The sequence below is a fragment of the Dermacentor albipictus genome, unplaced genomic scaffold (assembly GCF_038994185.2).
Source record: "Dermacentor albipictus isolate Rhodes 1998 colony unplaced genomic scaffold, USDA_Dalb.pri_finalv2 scaffold_17, whole genome shotgun sequence".
Classification (NCBI taxonomy): domain Eukaryota; kingdom Metazoa; phylum Arthropoda; class Arachnida; order Ixodida; family Ixodidae; genus Dermacentor; species Dermacentor albipictus.
The window spans coordinates 6,622,705-6,643,947 of record NW_027225571.1 but is presented as its reverse complement, the minus strand read 5'-3'; the positions used below and the strand labels follow the sequence as shown (position 1 = coordinate 6,643,947).

Below are 21,243 nucleotides of genomic sequence, written 5' to 3'. Positions count from 1 at the left end.
CTGACCACATGACATACCTAGCATGAAAACTACCGAAACAGCCCAAGAAAGCTACTCGTTGCGCTGCCCGTAGCAATGTACTACACATTTCTTAATTGGGGAGTATGTGTGGAGTGAAGGTAGAAATTCACCTTTAATTTAAGCTTTGTCTTAACTGTTTCCCAAGCAGCTGATTTCTTATGCACCTGCAAGCCTTCTGAGTAAGAGCACTCATGCAGATGAATGCTCTGGTTGAGCGACAGACGCAGCTTGTCAGGATCCTGCAGGTAACTTACAAGTAACTTGCTTAATAAGTAGAAGTCACTGCCAAAATGTAATTGATAGATTACTAGTTACTGATTTGTGAAAGTAATTACAGTAGCTTGTTCATTCAAGGTAATGTACAAGCCCATCTGAAATCTACTCAACACCCGACTGGCTGGCACATTTGCTGTTTGCGATATGTGATCAGCTTGGGCTGCATGGATTCCAACCAAAAATTCCACACTGAAATTGGTGCTCAATTTGAACTTTTTGCATTATTGTTTGCCTTTATTATTTGTTTAACTTTAGGCTTTATGTCATTACTGCATTGACAGATCCACGCAAAAAAAAGTGAGGATGCCGAAGGTGGATTCAGCACCACTGCTGACAGCAGTGGATCCCTTCAATTAAGACACAGCACCGAACTGCAAGCAGCTTGGTAGCGAACGCCGAAGCAGCTAAGCTTAGCATTGCAGAATGCATGAAAGTACAAGACGACTGCACTCTAAACGCCATGCAGCTAAACACAAATGGCTACAGTGACCGCTGTGGCTATGGCTGCCAGCGGATCGATGTGCGAAGCTGCCCATTCGAGGGGGCCAGATCATGAAAATGGTAGCTATGGTAGTTTGGAATAATGCCTTTTTCGACCCGCGGTCACAACACAACAAACTTCAGACATTGTTACACATTGGTCCTAGTGGGTACGTGGCACTGCCGCGACGGTGTCCAAGTTATCAGACCTGTATGAAAAATCGATCATTGACCATACATGTATTTAGTTTTCAAGAAACATCAAGCAATAAATACCTCTTAGAGTGAAAATATTTTATGGTGTCTCTCATAGCCATTGTGCTGCTTTGGGCTTTTAACTCTTTCCTTACTGCGATAAATGCTATTATTTCTTGTATTGTTATGGTTTTATTACAAAATTAGTTGCAACATAGACTGGGATGCATAAAATTATAGCCTTATCATTGGTTGCAAAGTTGTACTTCATTTTTTACCACAAAATTCTTTTCAGAAAAGAACAGGTATGTTAAACAGTGAAAAAGAATTTGCTTCCTTTTTTTTCAAAAATTACGGTGACATTTCCTAACTGTCTGTTACATGCCATGTTCAAGCAATCAAAGTTTATTGTTTATGGGAGGTTGTAACATGCTTAGGCAGTGTCAGAAAAAGAAACAGTACAACAAGAGTGATAGGTAAGAATGAACACACACACTATAATTGACAGATGTTTTGAGAACCAGTAAGGTTGTGTATCAAAGAAAATACTTTTTCGTGGTCTTGTGTGACGTAGTTTCTGTTAATGAACAACCAACTGGTAAAAAAATAGCAAGTATTCTAGGAGCACTTGTGTCTGGTACCTCAACCTGTGTCATTGGTTTCTGCAGGTGGCCAACTCAAAAGTTGAGGAGCTGTCCCAGTCACAGCAGCTTCAGGCAGAACGGGCCGTTCTGCTACAGCAGCTAGATTTATTTGAGCAAGACAAACTCCAAGAAGCTGCTGGTTCAGAGGCAACCCTGGAAATGTCACAGAGCCACATGAAACAGAAGATTGAGGAACTGCTGTCCCAGTGCAGTGCCCTAATGCAAGAGCGTGACATGTGCAACACGGCTCGGGAGGCTCTGGTGCAGCAAGCAGAGAGTGCCAATGAAGAGGCAGCCAACCTTCGGCAGAAGATCTCTGTGCTGCTGGATGAACGGTCCTCACTTGAGAATCAACGGGATGAGAAAATGAACGAGTGTAATCTACTGCAAGAAGAGAAGCATGGTTTGGAGAGGCAGGTGTCTGACCTGTATCAAACAAAGGAGGACCTTGAGGCGAAGGAGAAGGAATTTGCCAAGATCCTGGACGACAACAGCAGCCTGGAAAAACTGCTTGCTGAAGCTATGAACGAGAACACACAACTGCAGGAAAGTGTCAACAGCCTGAAAGTTAAACTTGGTGAGACGGAAGCTGAGAAACAGAGGCTCGCTGATGAGCTAGAAACAGCCCGAAACTTAGCAGTCAGTGAATCTCAACGATTGGAGGACGTCATAAGAAACCTGGAGGACAAACTTGCAAATCAAGTTGAGAAGCACCAAAATGTGGAGCATGAGTTGGAAGTTTCTCTTTGCCAGCAGATTGAATCGGAAAAGCTTATTGAAAACTTGAAGGCTGCTTTCTTGCCTTGTCCGCTGCAGGAATGTCCAGTGGATATTGACTGCACACCAACAAAGACTTCAGAGCTTCTTGGCACCCAAGTGGCACTGAAAAAGCAAGAAGAGGTTACGGAACAGGAGAAAAAAAGTGCAGTCATTAATGTTAGATGTTTAGAGGAGGCGTTGAAGAAAATGCAAACGGAAAAGGCAGATTTGGAGGAAGAACTTGCAAGCATAAAGAATACTGATCGGCAACTTTTTGAAGAACTTCAAACTTCCATCAATAAGGTTTCTTTGCTGGAGAAAGAGCTTGATCACTCATTTCATGAAAAACAAAACATTGTTGATGAACTCTGCCAAGTAAAGGACCTTCAAAGCTTCCTGGAAGTTGAAACAACAGAACTTCAGCAAGAATGTGAGAAGTTGAAAGCTCTGGCAGGGCGTCTGGAGGCCGATCTTGATAATGATGGGCCGCACATTCAGCAACTGGAGCATGAGCTGGAAGCTGCAGAGTGCAGGGACCAGCAGTCACTTCGAGAAGTGGAAGTGTTGCGCCTGCAGCTGAAGGATATGGCCCTGCATGCTTTGAAGTATCAAGAGGCCTTTCGGGACGTCACTACTGGCAATATGGAGCCACACGTATTGTTAAAGGCATTTCATCGAATCTGCCAACTCATTCTGGAAGCAGCTGAGCAAAATTTGGTGGATATTCAAGTGGAAGGCCTGCTGCCAGGAGTGGGGGCCACACTTGTGCTGAATGATTGTAGTGATGATTGTGGGGCTGTAGAGGACAACGCAGGTGCAGTTTCTGCTGAGGCCTATGGGCGCCTCAAAAGGGAAACAGAAAGAGTGCAGGAGCAACTGCATGCAAAGGTGAGGGCTGTAGACTGCCTTCAGTTTGAGAAGGAAGCTATAGAAGAGGAACTGATGCTTGAGAAAAGCAGCAAAGACTGCTTAAACGAAGAACTTACTGCATCAGCACATCAAGTACGCTTGCTGGAAGAGAAAGTAGCCGACTTGGAATCAGAATTTCAAGCCCAAGTTTCAGGTCTTAAAAATGACTTAGAACAAAAAAGAAGGGAGCTTAAAAAAAGATCAGTTCCTCGCAGATGCTCTTGGACTAGTTGTAACAATCGGGGAAGGCTATGAAGACCTTGAAGGCTTTAAACAGGAGCATGCTAGAGTTCTGGATGAATTGTGTGTATGTGACTCTTCTAGGAAAATAATTTCAAAAGCTCAAAAAAATTTCAATTCATTGCTGCAACAATACATGGAATCAAGAGCTCTCTGGGACAAGTTGGAAATAAGTCTAAAAAGGGCTAATCAGATAACACCACCAGATCGGGAAGCATTGAACCCAGCTATTAGTAACGAGCATTTGGAAACAGAGGGAGTTGGCACTGGCGAAGTGATTACAGCTCCAGTACCTGGTGAAGGAGGGTGGGAAGATGTTGAGATCAAACGATGTTGCACAGACTTGCGAAGTGGAGTGGAAGGCACGAGAGATGTAGACAGACATTCCTCTGAAGATTGCTCATCTCTAAGAGCACACTTGCTGACAAGTACGGAAACACAGGAATGTATTTGTGAAGAAGTTTCTAAACTTAAAGCAGAACTGCAGGCAAAATCTAAGCTCCTTGACCGAATCCATGGCGAGCTAGATGACCAGTTGGAGCAGTCTGAAAAACTAAAGGCATTGCTGATAGACAGGAATGGGTATTTACAAGAGTGCAAAAGTGATGTTGTGAAGAAAGACTGTGAATTAGCAGGTTTGACATTAAAATTGTCTCACCTGAAGGACCAACTGATCTTTTATGAGAAAGAATGTGCCAGGTTGTGTACTGTCTTTCAGCCTGAATTTAATAATGAAGCTAGCATGCAGCAAGATGCGCTGCATCAATTGTACAGCGGTCACAGAACCATACTGAGACTTTTGTCTCAGCTCATTGTGCATGCTTCAAGACAATTTTTGTCATGTGGAAATGGAGCACATGATTTGCTCTCAGAAGCAAGATGCCTGCATGCTACAATATCAAAAAAATTGCAGTCTGTTTCTTTTAAAGAAGCATTTTCTGCATCACTTTCGTGCGTTATCACAAGAGCAGTGCGCAAAGATTTGGCTAGTGAATTAGTTCTTCTAAAGACCTTTGAGCAAATCCTGGACACTATTTATAAAACCGACGAAAAGATTGTGCATCTGCAGAGCTCAGTGCAGGAGAAAGAAGATAAGCTGATGAAATATGAAGCCTTCATCACTAAGTTGACCAAAAAAGTGGCAGACAAGAACGAACAGGTAAGATTTCATCACATTAGGAATAAAAGATAAGTTTCCTTGTGCCTTCTTTTTTACCAGGTGAACTTCATGAAAAGAGAGTTGTCTGGCATGGAGGAAGAACTTGAAAAAAATGCCCAAGCATCTAAACAGTCTGCACAGAACATTAAGGTAAGATGTCTTTAATGTGTGGAATCCTAATTTTAACTATGATAGCTGCACAACACTATGGCCCAAACAATGAAACGTTCCTTTCCTTCGAGCGCTTCCTAACCTTACATGAGGCCTCCTTACTGCGAAGGACCGATGGAGGAAGCAAGCGTACTCTGAAAGCTCCCTTCGCCCGTCCTCACGTAAGGAGTGGTTGTCGCATGCCTGGGTTCGAGATTATCGCTTAAAAACTTTACGCTAACACCATTATTCAATAAAGAAATGTTGTATTGTTGCACAATTTTTAAATTGAAGAGCTAATATAGAGATCCGTGGACGCTTTCTTCTAGTTTTGTTCACTAAACGCAAAAAAGTACCACATCACAGTGCAAAACGATGTGCTCCAGCATCGCAGGCACGCCGGCGTCGTGCAATGCCTAGCAGCGCTATCATGCCACACGCTTAACTGAAACGAAGATGCCTGGCAAGATGTACCGTGCTCGCGCTTCTCCGCAGGTGGGCGACAGCGCGCATGCGCAAGTAAGCGTCACATTGCTAAGCAGTGAGGTGAAGCGCTCGTTCAGGGCCAGGAGCGGCGTAAAGACGCATGAAGGTAGCTTTGGAGCTACCTTATGCTGAGGAAGCACTAAGGACGCCTTCACCGAGGGCCCCTCAGTAAGGAAGCTTTCAGAGTGACATAAGGTGGCCTCACCGCAATGAAGGCTTCCTTACTGAGGTAAGGAAGATTTGATTGTTTGGCCCTATGTGTGTAACATAGACTCATGCTTTTGTTGAAGGCCTGTTGAGTGCTTTAGCAACAAAAGTTGTAGGCTTCGCGATGCTATTGAGCCTGTGCTAGCTCTTCCTGGCTTGATAATTGCTGCAGTGTGCAATGGTAGGTTGGTTGGTTCAGCATGGCTTGTGAAGGTAAACATTGCTGGAGAACAAAGACTGACAGAAGGAGTGCTGACCAACAGCTGTAGGGTTTTATTGTGATAAAAAAGTGAAAAATGATGAAATAATGACAGTGTGATAAATAGGGCCAAAGCTTACACATGAAAGCATAAACTTGTTAATTAAAGGGCACCTAAAACGGTTCAGACAAATTTTGTAGGGTAGCTACAAACTACCTAGGGTGCAGCTACATTAAAGTTGAGTCACTTTAGCATGTGCTAAAGAGGATGAAGGCGAAAGCCTGCATGCTGACGAGACATTAAATTTCTTGACATTTTCATCCGAATGCATTGTTACTTCCTATTACTTGTCTTCCCCCACCAAAGGTTGTGGGTTCAAGTGCCTGAATTAACTCTGCCTTAATTAACTGCGACTTAAATTCACCTTAATTCACAACAAAGATTGTGGGTTTGACTCCCACTAAAGGTTGCAGGTTCGAGAACCCTAATTAAAACTGCCTTAATTAATTGTGCCTCTCCAGTGAAGCTAGCCTTGCAGGACTCTTTGAGGACCTATCAGGCATCGTTTGGGATATTATTGGCCTTAGTGAGGCTAGAACTGGTGAGGCTTATACAGTGCTGACAAGTGGCCATGACCTCTGCTATAGAGGACTTCCAGATAAGCAGTATGGAGTATGATTCCTAATCCATAAGGACATAGCGGGCAATATTGACGAATTCTATAGTGTTAATGAGAAAATTGAAGTAGTCATAATAAAGCTTAAGAGCCTACGCTCCACCCTCTAGTCATGATGATGATGAAATATATCAGTTCTATGTAGATGTTGAATTAGTGATGAGAAAAGTACAAACTCAGTATACTGTAGTAATGGGCGACTTCAATGCAAATGTGGGGGAAAAGAAGGCTGGCGAACAAGCGAATGGCAACTGGTGTCTATTCTAGAAACGCTAGAGGAGAGATGCTGGTAGAATTTGGAGAAAGGAATAAGCTGCGTATAATGAACACCTTCTTCAGGAAGCGTAGCAACAGAAAGTGGACCTGCAAGAATGCTAATGGTGAAAAAAAAATGAAATTGATTTCATACTTTCTGCTGATCCCAGCATACAGCAGGATGTAGAAGTGTTATGTAGGGTAAAGTGCAGTGATCATAGGTTAGTGAGGTCTAGGATTCACCTCAATTTGAAGAGAGAAAGTAAAACTGGTCGAAAAGAAACAGGCCAACATAGGCGCAGTAAGAGTAAAAGTAGACCAGTTCAGACTGGTACTTGCAAACAAATATGCAGCCTTAGAACAGAGAGATGAAGATGACATAGAGGTTATGAATGAAACCAAAACTAGGCTGGCTTCAGAGGCAGCATTTGAAGTAGCAGGTAAGGCACCAAGGCAACCAGTAGGCAAGCTCTCCCAAGTAACAAAGGACCTAATAAAAAACCGACAAATAATGAAAGTGTCCAACTCAAGACATAAGATAGAATTTGTGGAACTTTCAGAACTGATCAACAAGGAAAAAATAAGGGATATTCGAAATTATAATGTGAGAAAGACTGAGTAAGCCATAAAAAATGGACAGCATGAAATCAGTAAGAAGGAAACTTGCCATAGAACAAGGCAAGATGTATGCACTTAACCCTTTGTGGGTCAATTTTTTTTCACCATATGCGACCGCCCAGGGTCAATATTTTTTATTGTAGATTCCAATTCTTAGGGACTTATTTCTAAAGAAGTGTACCGTAATTTTTCTAGGGTAACCGTATAGTGGGAAAAAAAATATTTCGCGTTGGTGAATATGTACTCCTAATTCATGAATAACAACAATAAAAAGTAAACAAACTTATAAGAATTAAAAATGATGCATTGGTATAGTTCAAGGCTTTGAAAATGCGCACTCGAGAATACTTCGCAAGACTGAAATGTTCCTGCTTTTACACTAATATGTGCATCCATAGCATAATCCAACTGCGTAGGTGTGTGCACTCAAGAAAACTGTTTGGTTGTGTGCCTGTCACATAAGCAAAACATGTGACAAACTTCCGCTAATCTTCATCTTATCGCCAGCCAGAGGAAATTAGTTTTCACAAGTCTACAAAATAAAAACAAAACACACACACACAACTGAAACGCATGCATAGCGGCATCCTTTCTATGCGCACCCCTGTGAGCATTAAATGAGCGAGAAACAAGCAGTCACCCTTTGAGCGATTAGTCACAAGATAGCAATCAGTTTTGCAAGTGCAAGAAGCCGAAACCACCCGCGGAACAAAATCCAAACTGCCACCTGCTCGTGCGCGGGCAAATGTGTATGCAGTAGTATATAGATGCGCTTGAGCGAACTAGCACTAAAACAAACCATGCAACTAAAACCTAGAGAGGGAGGCGTGCGAAAAAAATTTCCTGTATTCCCACATAGTGGCAGCACAAGACAGAAAAGAAAAAGTTAGGAAATTGTTGTGCTTTTACAGACAGTGCTGTAAATATACGGCATCCACCATTTTGTACTTATTTGCGGTGCCATATATTTACGTCATTGACCTTCAAAGGGTTAAAGATAAGCAGGGCAATATCATCAGCAATCTCGAAAATATAGTAAAAGCAGTGGAAGAATTCTATACTGACCTGTACAGTACCCAAAGGAGCCATGATACCTCCATTCGAAGATGTAATGAGCAGGTTGCAGAGACTGCTTCTATAACTAGCGATGAAGTTAGAAGGGCCTTCCACGATACGAAACGGGGAAGCTGCAGGAGAATATGAAATAGCAGTCAATTTAACCAAAGGTGGAGGAGGCAAAATGCTTGAAAAACTGGTGGCCCTTTATACGAAATGTCTATCGACTCCAAGGGTCCCAGAGAAATGGAAGAATGCCAACAGTATACTAATCCATAAAATGGGAGTCGTTGAAGAATTGAAAAATTATAGGCCCATTAGATTACTTCCAGTATTATAGGAAATAGTCGCCAAATAAATAAATATGACCTTTAAATAAAGTTTAGATAATGTTTATTACCTTTAAAGGAAACAAAGGCTAAACCTGGCAATTTTAGTGAACTTTTTCATCTCAAAACACAAATACAAAAAATACTTTGTAATTTGTGGCATTACATTGACATACAAGTATTACCGAAGGTCTTGGTGCAAAATTAAAGAAATGACAAGTTTTGTGTTCATTCACTTGAGAAATAATATCTTCTGTTGAAAAATGAGTTAAAGTATTGTTTAAAAAGAATACCAGTCTAAACTGCTTTTATGTTGCTCTTTTATGCTCCCTTTAAATTTCTGCTTTTAAAAAAAATGTGTGTTTTACGTGTGCCTTTTGGAGTGTCATTTTTGAACTGACCATGTGTTTTATTTAGATTTCGTATTTTGTTGACAATCTTTATGGGCATTATGTGGTGATTATACACTGTTTCAGATGAGATGTGAAGCCGCCGCAAGCAAGTGCCTGGAACTTGAGTACACATTTCGCTCAGAACAAGAGAGGAACCAACATGTTTTGAGAACATTAGATGCAGAGATTAAGTCTCTCATAGAGGAGTTGAGTTCAGTAGAAAATGAACTGGAAACAAGCAAGATGAAATTTAAAAACTACAAGGTGAGATGAAAATTGAATCGGAGTTACATTTTTTGTATCAAGGTGAAAGATCCTGGCAAGAATATGTGGCACCATAAACTATGTACATATTCATCATATTCTCTAGAAAACTGAATACAAAAAGGAAAGGGTATGTTAAACTGTAGTCAGAAGCAGTAATCCATTTTATTAACATGCTGACTGGGAAACTCAATAATGGAATTTGAAATTGAGAATGGAAGGAAAGTGTGAGATGGAAATTACGTGAGGAGAAAATATCATTGGGAAATATTTCATTGTTAGAAAAATAATACATAAGAAACTGGATAAGTATCTGCATTTGCTGTGCTAAGTACAGTGTCTGGCTCAGTGACAGCAGTGTTTGTATGGCTGTTCCAAATTCAATTCCATAGCACTGACATTGTACTTGCTGTAATGCACCATAAACCTTAATATTGCATCCTGCAATCTGCTGTGGCAACTTGGTGGCTGAGCACGAGATTGTGGGTACTATTCTCAGGCATAGCAGCTGTGTTCCATTTCACTGGTGTTAGAACGCAAAAATGCCCATACATATACTGTGCATATATTAAAAGGACCACTGACAGCAAAGTTTCCTTTTTTACCTTTATGCTTTAACAAGTTGGTCTGTGTCTGATAATCACAGTATGAAATTGTAAGTGCACATATATGATAAATAATTAATGATTACATAGGTTAATTATCACTTCTAATGTCACTGCAAAATGCACTCCAAAAAACTGAAGAAACGAGCGTCTCGTCATGGCAGTCGCATCAGACAACACGTGGCCTCACAAACAAGTGACTTTGAGGAGTACACTTGTTGAATTGCCAGTTGCAGAATTCGTCTTCTAGTCACAAGCATGTTAAGCTGAAATAGCTCGACAGCAATTTTGTGCATGACAGTGACGAGCGACGATGTCTAGTGGCCGAACAGTCCGTTGTGTGAACGGATCACTTGTTCATGTCACTTGATCACTCGGTTATGGAAATAGCACCAAGCAAGATCGGGATCTACATCAGTAGCAGAATACCGGCTGTCACATAGAACGAGCAAACGACTGGATTTTGATATGTCCAGGAACATAAAAACCTACTGCAATAGCTTCAAAAATAATTTATGCTGCTTTGTATAGCAAAACAAATTAACTTAAATTATTCGAGCATGTGTGACACTAGTTTCAGTACGTAGTTGCTGCCATCATATTGGCAACACCGGGGAAATGTCGCTCAATGTCGTCGCTCGCAAGGGGTGCTACTTGTAGGCAACAAGGAAACACAACAGCCATCTCCACCACATCGCTTGTTGCCGCCATGCACAAGATCGCTTTCAGGGGTTTATACTTTACATCATTTTCAGTTTGGCCCCTGTATAGTAGTTGGTTGGAAATTGACCTCACTGCACGTAGCAATGAAAATGAAAATGTGTGCATTAACCACCATAAAATGAAGTGAGTGCAGAGGCAAAATGAAGCTGGCAAATTTGACTGCTTTTCTTTGGTGTCCAATGTATTCCTACCATTGTTGCAAGCAAAGTTGGCCAATCGTCAACATCCTGCATGATCTGCCGTGGTGGTGTAGTGGTTTGGCGTTGCACTGCTGAGTCTTGGGACACGGGATCAAATTCTGGCCACGGCAGCTGCATTTTGGTGGTGGCAAAATGTAGAAATGCCCGTGTACCATGCATTGGGTGCTCGTTAAAGAACCTCGGGGTCAAAATTAACCTGGAGTCCCCCACTACGGTGTGCCTCATAATCATATCTTGATTCTGGCATGTAAAGCGGAAGATAATTTTTTATCGTGTTCTACATTTGGAAACAAATGATATGGTTGCCCTGGTGCCACATCTTTTGCTGTGCTAGATGATGCTGCACCCCGTACCGCTACTTCATCATACCAGCGTGTTTCGACTACTGCTGCGTGTGGTATGATTTCGCGTGCCGTCCTTTTGTATGACGCGTGCCTGATGGACTTGCATACAATGATTCAGTACTCATAGGATGGGCATGCAAATGAGCGGCATCTCTGGCTAGATTCAGCGTCTCAGAATGTACCTATGGAGGCTCTGAAAACTTTGTGTCGTTGTCAAGAAGTACAAAACGAATGTCTTTACACAGCACTTATTGGTTTTACATGAACGTTGTCATTGCAGTAAAGCCTCATCAATTTGACCCTCGTTAATTCAGAACATTGGATCACTCGGACTCATATGGGAGTCCCCCTGACAGTTTCTAACTTTGGGGTACCCTGTGTAGTGCTAATTTTGTATACAATTCTTTGTAAAACTGACATTGTTGATGAATAAACTTGGTCTTTAACTCCTCCTCTGGTCCCGGCAGGTGTATGCATTATTTAAAGCAATGAAACTTCAGTTAATTCTGATGTATTGGGCTGCAAATTGGTTTATTTGGACAACTTGGACTTTGGTGATCACAAGTGAGCAAAAACAGCGTTAGCATCCATCAAAACGAAGCGGCGGACTCTGCATCGCCATAGTCATCAGTGGAAATTGTATGTGAATGACAGCAACTTCAGAATGCTTCATGCCCATTTGTGCCTTCGAAGCATTTATTCTTGCATTTACCACCATGCATAGCGCCGCACTGACCACGTGCCTTCATGACTGTGTAGTCACCATTTGTGATCTCGTCAATAGTGGCCGCAGTTTCATCCGCAGAGGTTGTGGCAGACAGTAGTTCCATTTTTGCTCAGTGCAGTGCTGTCGAGGATGAAGAGCACCATCTAAATCGCAATGGGTGGCAGCACTGGCGAAAAAAATTGATCGGGATGTGTGTGTGGTAGTGAAAAGCATGTCTCAGATGAAGACGTGCGCCGCGGTTACGCTGTGAAGAAAGTCACAAGGCCTTCGCCGCTGCGAACGCTAATCAGTCATGAGTGCAGCTTCCACACTGCTTTTTTGCAAAATAGAAGCAAGGTTTGCTGATTCATTCAGTAAATAAAAGCATGTTCACGTAGTAAGCATCCGTTTATTGTTTTCTTGATACCCTCGATAATTTGACATTCGATTAATTCGGACATTTTCTTAGATCCCGCAAAATCCAAAATAATGAGGTTTTACTGTAAAAGCCTGTCGCTGTGAGTGACAAACAGCTCAATGGCATGCCGTCCACTGGCATACGGCTTTTATGACAGCCGCTGACATAGCCAGTAGACCTGCCTGAATTATGATAAAGAGCTGCTGCTTGTAGTCAGCAATGCGTGGTGGTGAGAAAGGCCAGGGTGGCTCGACAGCATATTCATCATGAGAATTTTGGATTGCTACGCTGAAAGGGTGCTAAACCCAGTGGATATGCTCATTGTGCAACAGTTGGTATTTTTTGGTTTCATAGACGAATCTAGTTTATTATATCCATTAGCAAGACAATTTTGCTTCATTAAAACAAGGTTTTAAATGTGGATCTCTTTGGGGATTTCGAGGGGAATTTGATTAGGTTCACCATTTTACTATATCCTGTTTCGTCATAACGAGGTTTGAGTGTATTTCAAGTCATAAGCAAACTGAAGTCTATTTTTATTGCTCAGGAGCGGCAATAGACATTAACGTGCTCCAGCTGTGGGGATGGACTGGCAAACTACCGGCCCGGCACGGCCGCTGGCTTTGTTGCAGCTCTCGCGCAGTTTGCGAGAGTTGGTTGTTCATGTGGCGTCCACTCCAATGCCACATCCTGCTGAATCTTAGCACTCAGTTAGCAGTAGTTGTTACAAGCCAGGTGCTGGAATGGTTGTCGGATCAGTGTGTCTCTTCTGAGAAATTGACAGCCCAACATGGAATCGAGCAAGCACTGTCCCGTTAGGCTACGTGCAAATATCCTGATCTGTGACGTCAAAAATAGTCACAGAGCTGGGAATGTAGCCACTGAATGCGTCTATTGATGACAACGTTGTGAGGTATACGTCAATTCAGATCAGCAACTCTGCTGACATTACCCATTTCAACATATGTTCAACGCTACGTTCATCATTTAAGGAGCCCTGAAACACATTTTGAGCATAGTAAGAAAACATTGCCGATCTGTCATAGAGGCTGCTTTGAACATGTGAGCCAAATAAAACTGCACCGTATGCAGCAGGGAATTTACAACCTACTGTCAAGCACAGCAAAAATTTGCTTCCACAATCTTCTCATGCAGCATCATTGAAAGCAGCCGATCTACCAACGCTAATGACCAATTTCGTGATCATGAGAGCATTAATACATGATTACTAATTTTTAACTGCATAAATGAAAAGTACATATGTCTGTGATCTCAAAAAACAGAAAAGGCGTTTCATCTTTGCACCGTGAATAGCTTCATCTGCCCCGCAGGGGCGTCTGCGTCACCAGGCGCTTGGTTTGTTGCGACACCACGTATCCGAGCACACGAGGGTTGGACCCTCCCGCGTCTTACCGTGCATGGCTTAGCCGTGTCCGGGGAAAGGGGGATCTTGGGGGTTGAGCCAATGCTGGGTGTTTGGACCTTTACGGCCCCTCGGCGGCGGCAACATACCCCTTTGGCTTCGGCTTCACATAGACGGCACCCCCGGACTGACCCGCCTGGGGGAAATCGGTAGTTGCCTTTCCTGTCTCTCTCTCCCTCCAGCCTTCATATTTTTTTCACTTTTCATTTTTCCTGTCTTCCCCTAGCTTCTGCTTACTTCCAATTTTTCCAGGCAGCAAGGGTTAACCTTGTGTGAATAGCCACCCTAGGTTATCTCATATTTGGTTATAGTGATAATGTACAGCTGGCATTTGCAGGACCTGTTTTTACAGTCCCTGTAGCGTCCCCTTGTAGGGCTCCACGGTGGGTGGCTGGCATTATTGCCGAAAATTATATTTGTCTATGGCTAGTTCCTTTCCTCCCCTTCCCGATCGCCCTAAGAAAAGAGGGCGCATCGAAGATGTTTTCCAGTTCTTTGGACGTCAAAGGCCAAACTTCTCACGATACCATGTCATTCACTCAAAAAAATCAGATAAGCAAGTACGAACAATTTCCCCTTTTCTAGTTTCCAAGTCTTTAACTGGTGTCCTTGGCCCAGGATACTAGGCATCAAGGATGGCAAGTGGTGATTTCTTAGAGTTGCATGATCAGTAACAATACGAAAAGTTTCCCAGTCTAGTGTCACTTGGGGATGTTCCATTGACAGTAACTCCACACCGCACTCTGAACACCACCCGCGGCGTTGTCTCTGATGATGATTTGCTCCAGCTGACAGAGGCTGAGCTCTTGGAGGGCTTGAGTGAGCAGAATGTGATCAATGTAAGAAGAATTAAGATGAGAAGGGATGATAAAGAAATCCAAACAAAGCACCTAATAATCACCTTTGGTTCAAGTGTCCTGCCTGAGTTAGACGAGGCCGGGTACATAAAGCTCCGTGTTAGGCCATACGTGCCAAATCCCCTTTGATGTTTCAAGTGCCAGCGTTCCGGCCACAGTTCGCAGAGCTGCCGAGGCTGTCAGACTTGTGCGAAATGCAGTGCCCATGAACACACATCTGAAGCTTGTGAGAACGCTCTCCACTGTGTAAACTGTGATGGAGAGCACGCCGCATACTCGTGGTCGTGCCCATTCTGGAAAAAAGAAAAGGAAATTGTCACAATCAAAGTAAAAGAGAATACAGTAAGCTCTGAGTTGTACAAACGTTGGTTTATCGAATATTTCAGAATAATGAACTTTTTAAAAATACCCGGCAGTTTTCTTATAGATTCTATGCAAAAATGTTTTACATAAACGAATTTCGGAACAGTAATTATTTTAACGAATTTGCTCAGAGGACCAAGGCTTATTTTTACGATCAGTTCAACGAAGTTTTGCGCCCTACACTGCAGGCACAACCAATGCCCACCCTCATCAAACCGCCACTCCAGTGGCAATGTAACGTCGCTCGTGCGACAGCGCCCCCGGGCAAAGCGGCGGCGCAGGAAACGAACGGCAACAAGGCATGACCTCCGAGATTGCCCGCACAAAACGAGCAACCATGTTATCTCGGAGGCCATGAACAAAGTAACATCGCTGGTGCTTACAACGCCGCCAGAGCAAAGCGGCGATCTTTCACACCACAAACCACGTGGTGTGTTTTTTTTTCTGACCGGCTAGTCGTGGCATGGTCGTCGTCTCTTTCTTTCCAGTCTCTTCGGTTCCGCGTGTGCACACAAACGACCCACGTGGTGTGTGTTGAGACTTTGTCTCAACAGCAAGCTGTGCCAGAAAAAGTGTACAAACACATTGACTCTTTGGACACTTTTGTTACTTCCTGATGCTCTAAAAGTACAAGTGCAGAAGAAGATTACAGATTTTTTTTCTAAGTGAGAAAGGCAGCATTATAACTGTTATGAACCTTGTACTTGTTGATATGTAGAAATTCCATTTCACACATTTCTAACACTATGGATGCCATGTCTTTTGCTCCATGAATTGCACTTCAAACGTTTGACTCTGTATGCCATGTCTGATGTTGGTCTAGTGAATATTCAGTTTAGTGAACTTTCAGTTAAGTGAACTATTTCCTTCGGTCCCTTGAAGTTCACTCAAGTGAGAGTTCACTGTATATCATTCAAGGAGGGACGCAGGCGGGTTTCATACCTGCCCAAGAAAAGCTTTGCCGATGTGATGCGTCAGGGTGCAGCGACACAAAGGCTGTGCGACCCACAAGCAGTGAGTCGGCAGTTACGCCATCTGCCCCCGCGGTGGTTGCAGCTAGCACTGCTCTGCCAACCCAGCAGAAGGGAACATCGACCCCGAAGGTGGGCGCAGCCGAGGCTGCCTCATCATATCACATCACATCACTCCATCTTATCACTCCGCCACATCACTCACATCACTAACCACTTTTTCTACAACTGCTGTCCCTGTCACAGATCTGAGGCCTTTCTTAAGAAGGAAACTGCGACAACACTGGCAGCGCATGTGGAATGCAGAAACAAATAATAAACTGCATGTTATAAAGCCACAGTTAGGTTTTTGGCCCTCCCCAAGAAATCTCGGCGAACAGATGTCCTATTCTGTCGCCTCAGAATAGGGCACACATTTGGTACCCACAATTTTCTGCTTACTGGAAATGAACCGCCAACCTGTGGTCGATGTGGTGAGAGGCTAACCGTCCTCCATGTACTTTTGGAGAGTCGGAAAGCCGAATCTGAAAGAAACATTTTTTTCTTGCATATCAGTATTGCGTCCCTCTGCACCCAGCTATGTTTCTTGGTAAAGAACCATTTTTTATCACCAAAGTAGTCCTGAATTTTTTAAATGATGTTGTCCTACATGTTGTAAGCCTATTAAATTCTTAGCGCATCCTCTTTCCAGAGGATGCTGCTGTGATAGTTGTTTTGTATAGCACATGCCTCTAGGCCCTTGTGTCTCAAGGGCTCTAACGAGGCCGTGGGGCTCTAGTAAATTTAGGATGTTATAAATTTTTTATATGGTATCATTATTTCGCAATGCACCTTAATGCTCATAGTACACGTCTTTTGTCATTGCCATAATCTTATTACACATAGACTTTATGCACATTAGAGCGACCATTTTTTTAAGGCCCCTCTACAGCCACGTCACATCAACTTCATAGAAGTCGTAACTCCACTGCAAACTCATCAACACTGGCTTGGCGCTCTTTGGCCATGCCTGGCCCTTGCGCCAATAAACACCACACATTCATTCATAGCTGCATCTGCTGCATGTGGCCGCTGAGGTGGCAGTGGAGGACTACGTAGCTTAGTTTACTGCCGTGGCCACCACGGGGTGCTGCAATGAGTCCTTTCACCACTGCAACACTCAACTTTTGGCTGGGGCATTCCCCTCTTGGCTTTTCCGCTGTGTAGCAGCCAGTGCGTTAGCAGAGACGAAGAGAGAAAGCCGGACATTAGTGTGAAAACTGTACTTACAGTTGAGATTTCAAAAATTGTTTTTTGGCATGAGATTCATGGGACGATGTACTTTAATAGTGAGGCAATTCTATGATTAGCTTTAAAAGTGTTTCAGGGCTCCTTTAAGGCCAGATGTCGTTTTCTGGCTGCTGCCAGGTATCTAATTTAGCCAAATGTGCAAAACACAGAAAGCATGTATTAAAAAATGCTGAAATTTTGTCGATCATCAGGTTATGATTAAGTCCCAACAGTCACTTTACGGTGTGATGCTCAGTTTATGCTTACCATGCGTGGTGTGCATTGTAGGCCAAACACTGCAAGGCAGGGCCTGTTCACTTTGTGTTGGGTGTTATTTCTCTCTGGGGCACTGACCTGCCAGCTGGTTAGGGAATGGGTGGTGAGTGTGCATTGGGCCACTATTATTACAATGTTGCAGGTGCGAGTTCACTCGGTGCCGAAGCAGCAGAAGGAAGACGCAGCTGGCACATATAGGAAGGAGCTGTCAGACGCGCAGAAGTTCCAGGCTACAATAAAGCAGATGGAGAAGCGAATGAACGAGCTGCAAGCACAACTGGTATCACAAGCTGAGGCCAAGGCAAGCCTGGACGAGTACGACCAGGTAACCCAGCAACTTCAGTCCGTTGTCTTGGAGCTCGATAAACACGACGATCAGTGGAAATGCAGGTCAGCATTGGCCTCCCACCTTCTTTAGCCTTAGTGAAGCACTGCCTTTGCATCTCAGACGTGCATTGGGGAAAAAAATTATATATACTTATACGAGTAGAGTGTCGGCAAACATATTCAAATGAAACAGTTACATAATGTTCATACAGACAAAAAAAGCAGTAGCACCTGCCATGGTTGCTTAGTGGTATGGTGTTGGGCTGCTAAGCACGAGGTCAAGGAATCGAATCCTGGCCAGGGTGGCTGCATTTCTATGTGGGCAAAATGCGAAAACACATGTGCACCTAGATTTAGGTGCACGTCAAAGAGCCCCAGGTGGTCCAAATTTCCAGAGTCCTTCACTACGGCATGTCTCATAATCAGATCGTGGTCTTGGCACATAAAACCCCATAATTTAATTTAATTAAAAAGGGCAGTCACATAGATATTGAACAAAGGGCAGTGTGATGATGTATAGTAGCAATGTTTCCCTAGTGAAGAAATATATAACAGGGAAAGGGGCATGTGGGCATTCATTTAGACATGGACAGAACCCCAAAAATGGTTGTCCGTAGAATCGAGCATGCGAATCTTTAGTATAATAGGGATTGTTAATAAAATAAGTTTTTGGTGTTATTAGAGGCTATTGTATGCTTGTTTTAAGGAGAGTGCTGAAGTGTGTGTTGCAAGAAAATTATTCATGGTGGATTCACCTACAATTTAGTGCTTGATGACCAGATTAAATTTAATTTGGAGTATAGTTTGAATTTATATTCGTGTCAAAAGGTAAGGCTAAGGTAAAAGTAACTGGAAAGCTGTGCAAACTTTTAATGAAATCTTTGTAAATGGCACAACATGTTAAATCTAAAGTAACAATAGTTTTTTTTTAGTACACGGCTTGTCACTGCTGCATTCTTTTCACAGGGCCTTTGAGCTGTTTCCTTTAGCTGTGGCTCAACTCCTCTTTTGGTGGCTACAGCTGGAAATTGAAAAGGAGAAAGCAAGAGACTTAACAATGTGTGGCGACGAACATAATAGCATTACTTTAGGTGAAAGACTAGCATGTGTACTTATGTATTTGTGTGACTGACTTCTAATCGTACAGCGTTGGTGCAACCTCTCGTTTTGATTATGTTATTTCATTTGGTGCTGATATGTTTTTATATGGCAAAAAGTTTAGTGGTAATTTAGTCTCTGTGAAATGTCAATTGACTTGAACTAGGCAGACTTTGCAACAGCATACATACAAGGGCATCACTCAACACATAGTTGGCTTGTTCCTTTTGATGTCTTCAAAGGGATACGGAAGAGCACATGGCGGCGACTGATTATTCGGACACTGAGAATTTGGACATGCTCGATTCAGGCAGCTTTGTGGCACCACCACTTGCCCTATAGACGTAATATGTTGGAACAGCCAAATATCGGACACATTACAGCATGTTTGACAATTTGAACTCTGCTCGCATGACCATAACCGCACTCTACTTCAGCCACTGAGTGGAGCTGGCATGCTTTTTCTTTTTTTGGGGTATACAGTCCAACCCACTTATAACAATACCAGTTTTAACAATATATCAGGTATAACAATGAGAAGAAGCTTCTGCACCGTCAACTTTCGTATGTTTTCCATTGTGAAATAACCTGCTTACTACAATGCCTCCATGCCGCATTATTGGTTATAATGATGAAGTCTGGCTGCTGGGTGTCCGAGCCAAAAGGTAGTGAAATGCGAAATCCTTGAAACGAAAAAAAGAAAACGAGAAATTTGAGCCGCTGTACGATGGGCTGCTGCTTCAACAGCCATTGCGCACTCATTTTCCAGCCATCTCCATGCCCCTCTCTCCTGTTGCCCTTCCACCCCTCCGAACACAAATGGGCTGCGCCCATAGCTCTAAGCCGCGTCACCCTCCGTAACATGAATGGGCCATGCCAACAGTGCTGTTTGCAGATTGCTCGCATGTTGCTCGCTGGCTCCTCGTTCAGTGCAGTTCTGCAAACAGGTTAATCGCTTATGTTCGTCTTTGTTGGTTGCATCGAAATCGTTCTTGGCCATGCGGCTTCTCAGCGTTTGACTCACCGTCGAAACGGAATGGCTGATGCGCTCGCTGATCATTGGCAGTGTACTACGTTGCCGGTGAAAAGAAAGCCTAAGTGCTTTTAATCGATGAGGCGATCGTTGCGAATGTGTGGTGAAAAGGTGGGTTTGGCTAGACTCCGTGCCGGCCATGCCCTCATGTTTTGCTAGTTTCTGTATTACGTAGTGCTGCGCTTGCTTTTCTTGCTCGCAAAGCTCATAATAAAAAGGTAACACATGCATGTGAAATTCAAGGGACGAGCGTCGGGATAGACAGATCCTGTTGTACTGTTGTCTTGAAAAAAAAAGAAATAGCTAGAGACTTTTATTGTTGTCTGAATCAATAAAATTGTATGCCCGTAAATAAATCTCGGACCTGGTGCTGCAATGACAATGTTTTAACCAGAGGGTGCTAGATCAAGCTTCAATGTTCTGTTATTGCCAGTAAAAATGCATTCCATGCTGTCAACAGTAAGTGATGTGGCACCATCTGACTGCTACAAATCAAAACACTTTCATGACTTCATGGTCTACAAGACTGCGGCGTGCATGCGATTTTGGATGATATGCAGTCAGTGTGAGATGAGATGAAGCGAAGGCTGATTTTACCATTTATTTCTTGCTGTCAGGAGGAGAGCAAGTAGCAAGAGTGAATTCGGATTGAGGCAGGCCGACTGGTTGCTGTCGGGTCACTTTTGGGTGCTAACAGCAGAAACTGGCACGTCTATGGGATGTCTTGGGATGCTGTTGGCTGTGTCTTTGCTGTGCTTTTCTGTGGTGTGCTTTTGTGTTTTACAGAAAAAGAAAGAAGACTTAGCGCTGGCTGTTCTGTGCCGTTTTGCTCATTAATGGCAGCAAAGGTGCTAATGGCGTATGCAACGAGACAACTCCTGTCTCGTGGGCAGCCGCATTTAATTATGCTAGAGGAATTCAGACACGATTCTTGAGACACAATTTTCTTTTAAGCTAAGTGTTTTTTTGGCAAAAAACATGTGGTTCATGGTTTCTAGAATAGCATTTTAACAGTCCATGATGATATCTCTGGTTCTACTTATCCTATCGCAGTAATATTTTCTTTTTGTCAGAAATGTAGGCAATTAGAGAGTGCAGTAGGCCTATTATATGAACAAATAATATTAGAGAAATCTTCAAAATATAGTAATTTGGCCTTGGGGTTGCTATGGGTTCTTCTTTTAAAAATTTGACATGCTGTAATTTTGGCTCAATTCAGTCTAGAGCATCCCTTCTTCTAGCCTTGCAAGCTCCGATTATTCAGCATAATTTTTGTATGTCAACCTTTATTACACCACATATAGTTTAGTAAAC

General features: G+C 43.0%; 2 protein-coding genes across 5 annotated transcripts in view; both read left to right on the top strand.

The window, feature by feature from the left end:
- Window positions 1-212: 212 nt before the first annotated feature.
- Window positions 213-20,734, top strand: LOC139052045 (early endosome antigen 1-like). The gene is made up of 6 exons (XM_070529116.1): window positions 213-266; window positions 1,641-3,431; window positions 4,594-4,683; window positions 4,744-4,833; window positions 17,614-17,861; window positions 20,716-20,734. The coding sequence occupies exons 1-6, from the start codon at window positions 213-215 to the stop codon at window positions 20,732-20,734; spliced, it is 2,292 nt and encodes a 763-aa protein (XP_070385217.1).
- LOC139052010 (GRIP and coiled-coil domain-containing protein 2-like) overlaps window positions 4,342-21,243 on the top strand; it is a 39,873-nt gene continuing 22,971 nt past the window's right edge. The window contains exons 1-4 of one of the 4 annotated variants that reach the window (XM_070529078.1): window positions 4,342-4,683; window positions 4,744-4,833; window positions 9,137-9,316; window positions 17,614-17,796. The gene's annotated coding sequence lies outside the window, so the exon portion shown is untranslated. Of the gene's footprint in view, window positions 4,684-4,743; window positions 4,834-9,136; window positions 9,317-15,533; window positions 15,621-15,995; window positions 16,059-17,613; window positions 17,797-19,937; window positions 20,041-21,243 lie in introns of those variants that run through there. The other 3 variants (XM_070529079.1, XM_070529080.1, XM_070529081.1) reach the window with 3 other exon arrangements.